Genomic DNA, 14,890 nt, shown 5'->3' on the forward strand with positions numbered 1-14,890 from the left:
TGGGATTTCAAAATTGAACACAATTGACAAAATTAACATTTCCAAATATCTGTCCCAGTCTAGAGGTGTCAATTGAGTAACACTACATATGGATAACAGAAGTCACACCTGATTCCAGTTTACTTTTCTAGATACTTTTAGGTGTAATTTTTATAAGTCAAACTTTAGAAAAAAGAAATGACAAATCAGCTTTAAAGAGAAAAAGAATGAAAAATATCTCAGTATTTATTGAAAAGTTCTTTGTGGTAAGACTGATAAAGTTCTTAAAAATTCTTAATAGGATATATGAAATTTGTGTTTAATGTAGAAGACATAGCCCATCTTTTAAAATGACAAATCGCTAAGAACAAAACAAAAACCCAAAACAAAATAACAAATCCTTAGTAACAGTGGCGTACTCAGTGCGCGGGGGGGGTGCTGCACAGCCCACCCGAATGCAGCAATAAAGTGCGTGTCTCTATGGAATTAAAAAACACTAATGAATAACTGTTAGTCTGTTTTTAATTTTCTTTGCACTGGCAATCCAAAAACAATGTCAAGTTAAAATATTCCTCCCTTCCTTGACTGACTGCTCCTACCATACCTCCCCTTACTCACCCTTGGTAAACTACACACAACTAATAGTAGGAAATTTAATGTTTGAATTTACCATAACTCTAAAGCACTAGCTGTCTTTTACCAAGTTAAAAGTTTTGGCACTTCATGTAACACTGCAAAATTATAAGGTTAAAAGATTCAGTGAAATTATAAAGTAGCGTTCTCAAATTTCCTGGAAATGATCCTTAAATTAAAAATAGTGCCATTTCTTTTTAATTAAGTTAGAAAGTCATGTTTTCTACCACAAGCAAGTTGACTTAATATAGATTGTTATAGGTAACCTTGCAGCCCCTGCTAGAATATTTGAATATACTATTTATATAGAGAAATTATTGCTTTACCGAAGAAAAGGGAAATATAAAATTATTTTTGGTTTCATCATTGTAACTCTAAAATGAAATGAAGACTAGTTTAACAGAACGGCAAATAGTACAAGGTCCTGGTTGAGGTTTAATTATACCTCTGCGAGGTCTGAAAAGAGTGCTTGGCTTGTATTACGTCTCAGTGTATCCCAATAGCTTCTGGAGACAAGTTCCTCAGCATCTGTTTTAAGTACCTGTAGAAGTTTTAAGAAGTACATCTGAAATCTAAAGAACAGTCACAAAGAATGATAATTTATACACTTTAAGTCTCTTCTAGCCAACCCTGAAAAGAAAACACATTAGCTTACCTGTTTTGTTTTCTGCTGCACACAACAGTATTATATTACATTGCTGGTAAACCCAGGGTATTTTCAAAGGTGAAATGGTATATAACCACTACTTCCATGTACAATGTGGCTTTGTCAAAAAGAATCACATTCCTCAGCCCTCCCCCATGCTGCCTACTGAAACATGCATCACTTCTAAGAAAGTGTAAAATAAAAATTTTATTCACACCTTATGTGAAGTAAATTCATTTGGACAGTATTTTGATAATTTTGTAGCAACCTATAAAAATCACACTTAATTTAAAAATCAATTATTATTGGCTAGTGTACATCATGTCAGCGCATCAAAGAATCAAAATGACCACATCATATGTAGAGACGCTAAATTAATCTAAAACCTGTCAAAAAGAAATATGCCAGTTTAGGTTAAACCACGCAAAGCTCAGGGGTTTGGTAGGTATGTCGACTATGAATAGATAAGGTACTTTCTAACCTTTTGCAAGGATAAAACACTAGCTTCTGTCTCAGTATTGGCTAATCTGAAGAGATCACGATTAAGAAGGGCAGTCTAATCTTCATATGAAAACAAAGAACTATAAGCTTAACCTGTGTCTCTGTAAACAAACATAATTAAATGCAGTTTCTGTCAGGATTTACCAGGGAAGATTTCACAGGTTCTCAGGCTTGGTATTCTGGTTATTGGGAGAAGAAAATGCTACACGATGTATTGTAGGAGTAAGTGTCTGATGATGAAGAGAACTTTTATTTTTGTGTGTATTAATTAAGTCTGGTGCCACTAACAAAATTATAATGTGTTTGGGAGTTATTTTAAAAAACTAAGCTTTAATTCATTATTATTAATTAGAAAAATACTATCTACTGACTTATTTTAGTAAAATCTTAATAACAAAGTATTATTTAGCAGGAATCACTTATATAAACATAAGTATACTTATTACCATCAGTGTAAATGTAGCAATATGTTAGAGAATCCACTCACTCCCCCTCTAGTAACAAATCAAGCTTTAACTAAGTAGTTATAAGCCAAGTAAAATTAGCCGAATATAGAACAAAGTTCATTTTTTATATAAGTATGGTAGAACTTCAATAAATGTTAGCTAGATTAAATACTCTGCAAATATTATCTCAATATTTTCAATTTGGATACTTTTTTTTACTGTAACTGAAAAGGTCAGTGTCTGATAAAGAAAGGAATTATTAAACCTATCAGACTAGAAAATCAGGCTGACTACACTGATATTTGAAGGGTAACAAGTATGACTGATTCACTTTGTGAAGCAATGCCTCCCTTCTTCCAATACTGGTCACCATCACCACTCACACACTCACATATGTACACACACCCACACTGATGATATCAGAAGGATGTTTACAACATATTAAGGGATAAAAGTAGTTTGATAAACTATATTGATATGGATCTCTATAGAAAAAATACATTTTCTGAGCTTAGAAAAGAAGTAAATATATTCGGACACACTGATTATCTCTGAATGGTGAGATTAGGATGTTTTATTTTCTTCTCTTTGCTTTTCTATATTTTAAAATATTTTAAGAATGTGTATTTATCAGGATCATATACTACTTTTTTCAATAAAAAAATCTTATTTAGAACATAACAGTTTAATAGTCCCTCCTGCAGAAAGCTTTCATACTCAACATTTAGCTCCAAAGATTAAATTATGATAGACAATATAACTGAATTGCTGTAACTGCTGATATGTTGTTTTATACAGACAGTCTTTTAGATTACAGTTTCTGAGAAGAAGAACAATATTCTCACGGTAACTATTGTCATTCTTTGTATTAAGAGGAAAAAAGCTCACGTATCAGTGATTTTCTCGGGATAGTCATAGATTCCTATATATGTGTCTGTTCAGGAGCCAGTATTTAATTTTGTAATGGCTTGGGTGATGAAATTAAGAGTAAATTTTCAGAACATGCAAAACTAGTAGAAAACTTTAATATCAGAAAAATATAACACAATATTTAAAATAGCTTAAAGCAGCAATGAAAATCAGAATAGATTTTATAGCAAGAAATGCAAAGCAAATACAAAATGAGAATATACGCCTACAGACTAAGGAACGACTGAGAGGGGAAATGCCCAAATATCACTAACTGAGTACTGTGATGGATATGAAATAGATATTACGATGCTCTGATATGTAAATGTAGGAAAATTTGCAAAGACTTCCTGAAGTCTTCTCAGGGACTTTGATTACTATATGGGCTTCTTTACTAGAATGTTAAGGTAAGTGTAGACTTCTATTTTAAAAAGGTAAAAGACACAGATAGTTCAGAAGAACTTCGAAAATGGATGGCATGGGCAAAATGATGTCCCAAAAGTACTGTATTCTGTAAGTCTGACACATTTTTTGCCTAAGTTTAGAGTCTGTTATTAGTAGAACTTCCTTTAACTTTGAAGTTTTGGTCAAGAATTCCCTATGCCTTTTTGGCTGAGCCAAAGTAAGATCCTGTTGAAGGCATTTCATGACATTAATAAATAGAAGGAAAGAAGGAGCTATGGTCTGAAAAATTCCTAAATTGAAATCCTAACCCCCAAGGCAATGGTATTAAGAGGAGGTGGGGCCTTTGGGAGGGGATTAGGTCTGGGGGCAGAGCCTACATGAATGGGATTAGTGCCCTTATAAAAGAAGCCTGAGAGAGAGTTCCCTTGTCTCCTTCTACCATGTGAAGACACAATAAGAAAGTGCCATTTACGAATGAGGAAGTAGGCCCTCATCACCCATCAAACTGCATTGGCCAGCTCCATGATCCTGGATATCCCAGCCTCCTAAACAATGAGAAGTGTTTGTTCTTTATAAGCCACCCAGTTTGTGACATTTTTATTATAGCAACATGAATTGACTAAGACAGAAGGAAAGAAGGAAGGAAGGAATTAAAAGAAGGGAGAAAGGAAAGACAAGGAAGAAAGAGAAAAGGAAGTTAGGAAAAAAGAAGACTTATTTCAAGAAGGGAATATATCACTGTGGTAAGCAGAATAATGGCTCCCTAAAGTTATCTGGGGTAAAACTAAACTATATTGTTGGGGCACCTGGGTGGCTCAGTCAGTTAAGCGTCTGCCTTCTCCTTGGGTCCTGATCCCAGGGTCCTGGGATGGAGTCCCTCAGCGGGCTCCCTGCTCAGTGGGGAGTCTGCTTCTTCCTCTGCCTTTGTCTCTCCCCCCTGGCTTGTGCTCTCTCTCACTCATTCTTTCTCTCTCTCAAATAAATAAATAAAATCTCAAAAAAAATAAACTATGTTGTTGAGGATGCATTAAGTAGGTGGTAAAACCACAAAGCAAAGCGAAGAAGTGATTTACATAAAAGTCATGATTGTGATTACCTTTTGGAGGAGAGGGAGGGATTATGATTAGAAAGACCTAGGAAGGGGCATTTGGGGGCATGGCAATGTTTTATTTATTGATATACATGAGGTTTACTTTTATTATTAATTTTATATTTACATTTTATTTGCAGTAAATTTCTGAACTAAAAGTGTATTTTAAAAATAAGGGAAAGTTTCATCATTACTAGAGTAAAGAATAGAAAATAAAACTAAACAGAAAATAATACAAAATATTAACAAAAATAAAGTTGGTATATTTATTTTGACAACTATATTGATTTTTAGACAAAAAAAAACATTTCTAGAGATCTAAGGATCGTATATAAGAGAAAATTCAATTCACCAAAAAGATTAAAGAAATCTATATTCTTATAGCAAGCAATAAAAATGCTTCGAAATACATAAAATTTAAAAATAACAGAATTACAAGTAGAAATTAACAAGTCTATTGCTGTAATGTATAATTTAACATATTAATTCACAGATTAGGGTGACAAAAATATTAGTAAAGATAGAGGTTTAAAACACGTATTAACATGTTTGGTCTTATATATAACACAACTCTGTATCCCAGTCGGAGAATACACATTCTCCTCCAACACAGACTTTGTTTTAGTCCATAAAACAAGCCTTGACACATGTTAAAAACCGTATAAAAACTGGCACATTTTCTGACTACAACGGAATTAGGGTAATTAAAATAACCTTTAAAAGAACAAAAAAAAAATCATATAGGACATTTCAAAGTAAAATATACATGATTTTGCACTATTTATTCTTTTGAATTTTTTATACTTTTTTCATTCCTGTGCCAAGATAATCAAGAGTTGAATATATGAGAAATCTGGAAAGAATCATGTTTGTTTGGAACAGAAAAGGCTATAATGTAACTATTCTTCATGGATATGAAGGAGAATGCTTAACCTTACACTGTAGCAAGAAATAATTTGACATAAAACAGGCATACTCTATACTGTAAGAGTGATTAAGTTTTCTAAGAGGCTATTACAGAGGCCACAGAATCTCTCTACAGTCAAAGTCAGGAGAGTCCCTGTCTTTCCTGAAGGAACTTCATCCTAAAGGTAGAATCGTAGGTTATATTCAGTTCCAGGAACTGCACTCACATTAGATACTTTGGCACTCCGAGAGTTGATCTACAGTTTGGGGAACTAGCACATAACTGCCAGTTAATTTATAACATTGTACTAATATATTTGTGTAATATGTACATCACAGTATTTTATATACATTTTCGGGTCAACTGAACTTTTTTCTAATTTTCAACAAATTTCTCTTGTTTGCTTGCATTTTTTTTTGAAAAGGATCATTCCTTTCTGAGCAAAACATTTTTCTATTAGAGGAAAAAAAAGTCAGTTTATATAACCAACTAAACCCTAAGGGAGCTGAAAAGTCATGCAATCCATTTAATAAAACTGTGGATAAAAATGACATCAAGTACATTAAAGTATGTATTTTATATTCTTAGATGGAAAAAATGTCTTTAATTAAATAATAAAAATAAAAAATATTACCACAATAAAATGTAAAATCATATATTTACTTTACTGTTAAATAAGCCAGCATAACATAAACAAAATAGGCAATTTAAATCTGCTTCTTAATATCATTCTCTTACTCTCTGAGTGATTGCAATTTCTATATGTAACTTAAACTAGAGCTATGTTAGTACCTGTTTCCTTTTAATGATAGTACTCTGGAATGTATATTTTTAAAAACCACATAATCATCTATACGAAAATTATTTTGAGTTTAAAGGAAAAATATAAAATGCCACAGTTGGAAAAATGGCTCATGCAATGAAACATGAGATTAGAAGAATAAGTAAAAAAGCCACAAGTATTATTAACATTTATTAAGTTTCAGAGGGCATATGGCATTATAATCTGTGAGATTTTTGTTTTATACATTCTTATAAATTTTTGAAATGATTAACAGAGGAACATTAAAATTTTTAGGAAAATGGCAGACTTTAATGGGAAACAATAGTGAATTTTGTAGCAAAAATTTAAGTACTTGTAAGTTATCAAAACAATTAGTCAGTCATAAGCGTCCCATGAACTTGGCTTATTCTCCAACCTGTTCTAGTCCATTCCTTGTGACTGAAGCAAGATAGCTTGGGTTTATCTTATGCTAAATCATCCTCCAGTGTATGTTCAAATCTAGAACAGAGTTAATTTTTACTCTATGGAATTTTGATCAACTCTCCAACACAGGAGACAGCACACCCGCTTTAGAGGTGCACACTTATGACGTAACACTTTCAGCAGGGTACTGAGTCAGTATACCCGAATTCAAGGGCCCCTCTCATGGACAGTTCATATGATTTGAAAGATCCTTCTAAGTGACTTAAGGATCCTTAGAGAAATTAAATGAACTGTGCATGTTTACATTCAAAAGGGGCCATGGCCTTTTTTCACTTGTTTAGTAGCTGGGCTAACCAACAAGTTCTGACTTTCCAGGAGAAGGAAAGAAGAAGAAAGCTTAGCATAAGTATATCTGGAAGGTATCTGCAGGAACTCCCAACTTTTTCAAGAAAAGAAGAGTCTGAAAATCATAATCCTCTTTGGGAAATAACATGATACACTGATACAGTAAACATATCAGGTATCATACCAGATTTTTGTATAGACCATAGGCAGTAGGCAACAAAAGTTTTTGAAAAATTTTGCAAAAATACTAATGACTAAGAAAAGTCTATCTATTAATATTCTCTTTATTAGAGTTGAGAAAAGACTGTAACAGATGGAGAAATCTAGTTCTTAAAATACCTGGGTTCTGCAGGAGCATAGCTGAGAATCTGCTCCATAATTTATATTTAACTCTTCAAATACTGCTGAAAAATATAAAATTTTCATTATTTAACCAGAGCTTTTGGTGGTTGTTCACTCAACTTTTCCTTAATTTAATCTAAAGTTGAAGATATACAATAGCTCTGTAAATTTTAGTCTTCTCATAAATCTAGGAAGGAAATAAAAAATTTTGGCTTGGCTGCACCTTCTTATGTTCAATAAATTCCTAAACATTCTCAATAGCAGATATAGCTGTATATAAAGAAATAACATTATCAAGTATAACAGGTGAGGGCTATTTACATAAAGAACATTTAAAGTATTGTACATACACTATTAGTAGGAGAATGGTATCCATAAAGTTGAAGACGCTGACATAGAGCACAAAGGGCCAAATGAAGTGTCACATTTCAGAATGAACCCAAGTATAGCAAAAGAAAAAAAGAAAAAGACGACAAAATAATCAATTAGGAAGGGCAAATCATTATGCTACATTCTATATAGAGCACACGCACAATACAAGTGGGATAAATGTTAAAGATGAGTAGCAAAGTTTTCAAATCTCATATCATTAAATATTAAATGAATCTGTGCTCATTTCAACCATTTTCATGTTAACTTTCTGATCAACTACTGCTTTGAGTAAAACATTCCTCTGAAGTACAAGGCTTTATTTAGACATGCTTCAGCAATTCTATATGGGTTAGGGGAAAAAATCTAGATACAGCAGCATGGCAGTGGAAATGGTATGAGACCTGCAGTGGAAGCATGTTCTGTTCTTTTTAGTGCTGTGATCTTAGGCGAGTTAATGAACCTCTCTAAGATGCCTTTCTGATCTGTAAATGGTATGATACTTACCTGGCAGAAATGTAATGATGACTAAATGGGAGTAACATTTGTAATGAATATAGCACAGAGTGTCTCAAGAAATGTTTTGTTCCTTCTTTCCTTCAGAAGCATATACTGTTAAGTGGCTACATGTTTTAGTCATTTAATCCCCCTAACAATCACATGTGGTCATTACTACTATTATCCCCATTGTACAAATGAAGAAACTGAGGCACAGGCAGGTTAAGGACCTGTTCAAGGTCACCCAGATAATAAATGACAGAGCTAATATTCAGACTTTGAAAATCTGGCTCCTAAGCCTGAACTATACTGTCCCCTAATGTAATCAGTATATTTTCACTATACACTAAATTCAATGGCTTAAAAACGCAAAATCTCATCAGTTCATATTTGTATTACTTAAAATGTGGCAACAATTAACAATAAGTTACCACTAATCATCATTATTGTTAAACATAGTAACAAATATTTGTAGAGAGTTGTACTGTCTTAGAATGCTATTTATTTAGTTCAGAGGCTATACTAAAGATTATTACTGGATTGTTTTAAAGAATAGTTTTGATAGCTAAATTATGTAAATAAATTTCAGGAGCACTAATTAAACTCTGTAAGATAAATACCTACGAGGTACCTGTGTGGATCAATGACTCTAGTAAGCATTTCTTTACATATAAGCAAGTTATACAGTATATTACTTATAAGTTCTTTTTATCTGTTCTTTAAAATAAGTCTCCTTCTCCATATATTTGCTAGAGAATGCTTCACTGACCTGTATGCACATAAAATTATACAATTTAGGGTATGCTGATATAATTAAAGTTTCATAATTCAGATAGACTTTCCCTAATTAATCCAAGTTAATGAGGTTTCACTATATCACTATTATGAGCTATTTGCATTAAATCAGCATTAACTTTACTTTACCTGGGCTGCAATAAAGCTCAGAGCCAAGCTTTGTGCTGACACTAACTTTTCCCAATGTGGGCTGTCTGCTATCATTTCTCCCTTTCCTCTCTCCCTTTGTTACTTGACTTACATATTTTAGTAAATGTTAATGATTAAAATAGTATTGTGTTTTTCTTGGAAGATCCACAAGTCCTTTCTGGAAGTAGTATAAATAAACAAATAAATAAAACAGTTAAATTTCTGAAACTAATGCAAACACTGTGTTTCAACTATGCTCAAATTAAAAAAAAATTTCTATCCATTGAAATATGATCTATCACTGAGGTATATCAAAAGATTAACATAGTTCAACCTACTAAATGATATTTTATTAACAACTTGCCTATCCAGTTAAGTATAATCTATCAAAATTAAAACAATTGCTTACTCTTTCAATATGTTGTCTACAGAAAATAAAATTTATGAAGGTATTTAATTCTCTAGTGTTATTTGCTAATATTCTAAACAATGGCATTTATGGGGCTAATTCCCATGGGATTTATTGATTATAATTTAAAAAGCATGAGACCTGAATTAGAGAACTTGTAATGCCCCTTTTAATTCCTGGCTAACATTACATCAGCTCTTTGATTTTTTAAAGAGTATCTTCCATAAACTTTGTCAATTAGATTACTGAGGGTGGCTCAACAAATATTGATAATTATATCATAGTCAAACATTCTATGAAATAATAGGAATTTCATATCCTGATAATCTGATTTTATTAATATAAATATAAATACACACTTAATCTATGGGGATTGAATATGGCACCATCTGCTACAGATAATCCATGTTTTTAAAAAACATAATACATATCCTTGTAACAATGAAAATAAAAAAAAATGCTGCAACCTCCAAAGTTAATGATTTGAATTCCAGGTAGACCAACTAAACTACTGCACAGGGTCACTAATTTGCAAAGGAAACAGTTATCATTTACATCTCAACAAAACTGTGTTTCTGCTATCTAAGTACCAGATAAAAAAATACGCTATAGAGGGTAAAAGTACAGTTTGGGAGCTGCCCAGCCATGGACTCCAATCTTGGCTTTGACATAATTACAGATAATAAGAGAACTATTGGCAGATGAAATGAGAACATGCATGCAAACCATCTACTACAGCCCCTAGATAGTAAGGTCTCAGAATCTGTTTGTTATTTTTATGAACCTGGGATACTGTCAGACTGAAATATGTGGGATAAAAAAAAAGAAAACTGGTAGGAAAATGGAGGGAAATGTTGCTTAACTCTACCTTCAGAATAAGTTGAAAACGTTACTCATCCTAGAAGAGCCTATATTTCTAAGATCTTAAAAAAACGTATTATTTCCTTGTTTTTGCTTCAACATCCACATGGCTATCATGCCACTAAATTCACTCACATGTATAATTAAATCTTTGCAATTCACCTTTAAATTTTTTCATGCATAATGATCTGTTTCATCTATTATATGATATACCCTTCAAATCTCATGGATAACAACAATATGGATGAAAATGATATAATGAGTAGGATTATGGACACAGATGTTTAATATCAATATTTGATATAATATTGATACAGATGTATATAAATCTGAAGCAGATTTTCTACATGAGAACTTTAGAAAGTTTTCCTGAAAGGGACAGCTCCAAAGTTACAGACTTCAATTACTGTTTTTCAACATGAATAAAAAAATTCTCACCTAGAAAACCCACCTTAAACTACTATAAATTATTCTTACCAGCATTGCACGCTTTTCTTCATCTCCTTTTGTTTCTCTCTTTTCATTTTTTTTCCTGAATATCTCTTGAAGCTGAAAGTGATCAAGAATCAAATATCCAGTGAATTTCTGGGTACCTACTTACCACTCTGTGCTAGGTATATTCTAAAAACAAAGAATTAGCTTCATCTATCAAGAACATTAAAACTACGACAGATACATTTTCTGATACTGGCAGCCTATGGTTCAGTTAAACGTACAAAATTACAGCTTTTCTTTATCTCAGGGAGTCTGTGACACACAAATAAAAGAGATGAAGCCTGCTGGGGTAGAAAGAACACTGAAGTAGAATTCAGGGACTCTGGGTTTGAGCCCATCTTCTGTCACATACTAACTTTATGATGGTGGACAGGTCACACATCCCTCACGAGGCTCCAGTTTACTCATATATGAAATGAGGACGCCCTCTAAAGTCCCTTTCAGGTAACTGTACATTGCGGTGGAAGCATGGGCTCTGCGTATAACCTCTTGGGCAAGTTACTCCAATTATTCGAGGGATTGTTTTCCATATCTGGAAGATGGCGATAACTCCTTACTTTATAGGAATATTCTTTTTCTCCAGCTTTATTGAGGTACAATCACCAGGTCTCAAAAGAATGCTGTGCAGAGTAAATATTACAGACAGTGACTCAGCACATTGCCTGTCACATAGTAACCACTCAAGAGATGTCAGCTGTATTATCAATGGCATTATTTCCTCTTTAAAATTCTATATTACAGATGGAAGCCTAATCCTACCTCTATCATAGCTTTATGGGGAGGTCACTGTTCATGGCTATGTAACTTGAACAGCTATCTTAACTGTTCATTTCATTTTGTATGGCAATAGTTGAAAGTCAAATAAAATGTATCACCTCCCAAGATATGTAATAACACAAATACAGCACAAAATATGAATGATTTTATAACAAATACATTTATTTTCACACTTTTTCTTAGTGAAAGGAGTTTTTAGCAAGGGTTATTAATAATCAATTTATAAGTAGGCAGGAGAATCGTAGGTTTTAGACCTCTGCAAGAAGTTAGCTCAACTCCACCTCCTGCTTTTAGGAATTCTTTGATATTTACAAACAAATGAAAACAACAAAACAACACATCACTTATGAGGCAGCAGTACAGCCACTGCAAAGAGTAAACTGCAGCAAAGAGTAGAGACAGGAAACAAGTTCTATGTGAACGTTTTTACCTCCCATCTCCACAAACAGACAATATTCCAAAGGACATCTATACAGACACCTTTCAATGCACTGAGTTCCAAAAGTTATTCTTTTAGTCTATGGGCAACACTTGGCAGTGTTGCCACAGAAACTTTATTAAAAATTATTTAGATTACTAGGCCCATTCTGAAAATCCTAAAATACAGTTTTGTGCTATCATAACAAAACTACATTAAACTAAATCTGTTTATTTTACGGTGTTAGGAACATATGTCTATCTTTTCAGTGAAACTGAAAACTCTCACCTCCCCACCATCCTGAAAAGCACTCAAATGAGGGGTCCTTCATGGTTCCAGGTTCCAAAGATGTGGCTCAGGGACTGTCCCCAGACAAAGGCTATATGGGTATTAGAGTAAGCCATCTGACAGAGATCCCAGTAACTAGTCTGCTTGCTTCCTTTTGAACGGCTACTGATTATGACAAGGATTTTTATCTCTTCTCTTTTCTACCACAGAAAAGAATGATTTCATAGTTTCTCTTCCATGTTCCAGCCTCTGAGGAAAATACTAAGCTGTTTAAGAGGTTTTTTGAGGGATTTTTAATGGCATGTTACAAAGGAAAATAGAAAATAAAATCGCTATTTATATGCCATCTCTCCCTTTTCTTTTAACTAGGAAATATAGGTAAATACAGAATTGAACATAAATGTTAAGGATAGAATTTGTTACTGTAAGGATCTCTACTTCGAAGAAAAAAAAACAGAATAGGCATTTTGCCACATACGCAGATGCAGGATCCATAGGTAAAAAGAAATAGAAATTCTAATTCTGGAAGGGGGAGTGGCAAGATGAGTGAGCAGCTGATGATGTTGCCAAATCGATGCTGCATCAGTCAGATGAGAAATAGATACCTAAGAACAATCTTATTCTCCCCACTTTAGATCAGCCCTTGTTCAAAGACAGGAGAAGGGAAAAGCAAAATGGGACAAGACTGGAATATAAGGCAGTCATGAGTGGAAGAGAAAAGCAGAAAGAAAAATCACAGATCCTATCATAAGAAGGAAGGGAAGTTCCCGTGGCAAAGAGTTGTGGCTGGGGGGCTGATACGATGGAGTCTGAGCATAACTGGGCATATACCACACCTCTGGACTGCCTGTTATCCACCCAGTGGAAAATATTTGACTCATTTTAAATGTTCAGAATACATGTAAACAACTATAATCATCTTTATATAATGAATACAATTTTTATTTTTATAATATAGAAATTATTTAAAGTACATGACACGATACTTCTTTATTAAATTAAGGTAAAAGCATAAATGTTTCACTCTTCCTTCTATGTTATTCCAAATAATGCAAAAACATAAGAATACAAATGAGCAATATTTATTGCTAAAATGCAGCATATAATATACATACCACCAAAAACTCCTTTTTGTCCACCATCTCATTGCCATCAGTGTCAAACATGTTGAAAGCTATTCTAAAACCTGCATGTGGCTCTGCCAGAAAGAACAGAAAAGTACTTGTTAAATGGAAAAAATGTTTTTAAAGTACAGTTACAAATAGTTAAGTATACTCTGTACAAAAATCCTTTCTTTAACCAAGAAATTAAAAGCAGCACGTTACTATTAGTGAAATATAACAAAAGCTATATATGTATACACATTTCTGCTTCATGTATTAGCACACTTAGTAACAAAATTGATAATACACTTTAAAAGTATTTGTGTGATACGTGTTGCACAGGAGACAGTAAAATTTAACTACCTGACTTCCAAAAATAAACACTTCTTTTTGTTATCCCATGTTTGTCATTTAAAAAGGGAAATATCAAATTATCACATATGTTCAATACTTACAACAAAAGAAAAAAAAATAACACAATGGACCAGTTCTGATTCTTAGGAGAATCAGAATGAAAACCTATGAAAATAAATGTCAAGCACAAGAGATTACATATTTGGGTTAAAACTTGTAGAAGCTTCAAAAGCAGAAATAAAAAATAAAAGAGACTTGAATAATTCTCAATTTCTCCAAAATACAAGGAACAATTGCTTTTCTGAGAAAGACACACTTTTACACACTAAAAACTGCTTTAGTGAACCTTATAATGATGTTCAACCCCTCTATCCCTTCTAAAGCATAAAGAAGAAAACCTCAACAGAAGAAAACTTGAACACGCCCTTCAAAGAGGAGCTCAGTGCACATGACTTTGAGAAACATCTGACCCTTTCTTTTTTTAAGATTTCATCCATTCATTCATTTTAGGTAGAGCGAGAGCACACATGCACACACACACACAGGCCCGTGCATGCGTGTGAGGGGTGGAGTGGTAGAGGGGGAGGGAGAGGGAGAATCTCAAGCAGACTCCACACTGAGCGCGGAGCCCAATGTGGGGCTCGATCTCAAGACCATGACATCGTGACCTGAGCCAAAACCAAGAGTAGGTAGCTTAAGGGACTGATCCACCTAGGCGCCCCTCTGACCCTTTCTTTTGAGATGACTGGCAAAAAGTTTTAAAAAGTGGCCTCCCACAGATACATTTGGCATTTCCTGTTGTAAAATCTTGAAGCTAGCAAAAGAGAAGCATGTAACCCTACTTTTTTTGACCGGTAATAGCTGTCTCTGAAAATAATGAAAACAGAAGCCAGTCTTTCGCGCAAGCTCATTTCCAACATATTGTTTAGGAACTAAAACCTACTTTCATTAGCATTCGGTTGAGAAAGAAATAAAAAATTACAT

The 14,890-nt window shown here is 33.5% G+C and overlaps 1 protein-coding gene across 5 annotated transcripts in view; it reads right to left on the reverse strand.

Annotated features, from left to right (window-relative positions):
* The window catches only part of MICU3 (mitochondrial calcium uptake family member 3), a 104,567-nt gene that overhangs the window by 25,123 nt on the left and 64,554 nt on the right, over positions 1–14,890 (reverse strand). For 3 of the 5 annotated variants that reach the window (XR_007191676.2, XM_044387550.3, XM_026508457.4), the window contains 4 exons: positions 13,565–13,647; positions 10,949–11,020; positions 7,761–7,799; positions 1,058–1,153 (listed from right to left, as the gene is read on the reverse strand). Coding sequence is in view for 4 of the 5 variants with exons in the window: in XM_044387550.3 (XP_044243485.2) it covers positions 1,058–1,153; positions 7,761–7,799; positions 10,949–11,020; positions 13,565–13,647 (290 nt within the window). In the remaining variant the exon portion in view is untranslated. The remainder of the gene's footprint in view (positions 1–1,057; positions 1,154–7,760; positions 7,800–10,948; positions 11,021–13,564; positions 13,648–14,890) is intronic. The other 2 variants (XM_044387549.3, XM_057303385.1) reach the window with 2 other exon arrangements.

Source organism: Ursus arctos, unplaced genomic scaffold (assembly GCF_023065955.2).
Source record: "Ursus arctos isolate Adak ecotype North America unplaced genomic scaffold, UrsArc2.0 scaffold_27, whole genome shotgun sequence".
Lineage (NCBI taxonomy): Eukaryota > Metazoa > Chordata > Mammalia > Carnivora > Ursidae > Ursus > Ursus arctos.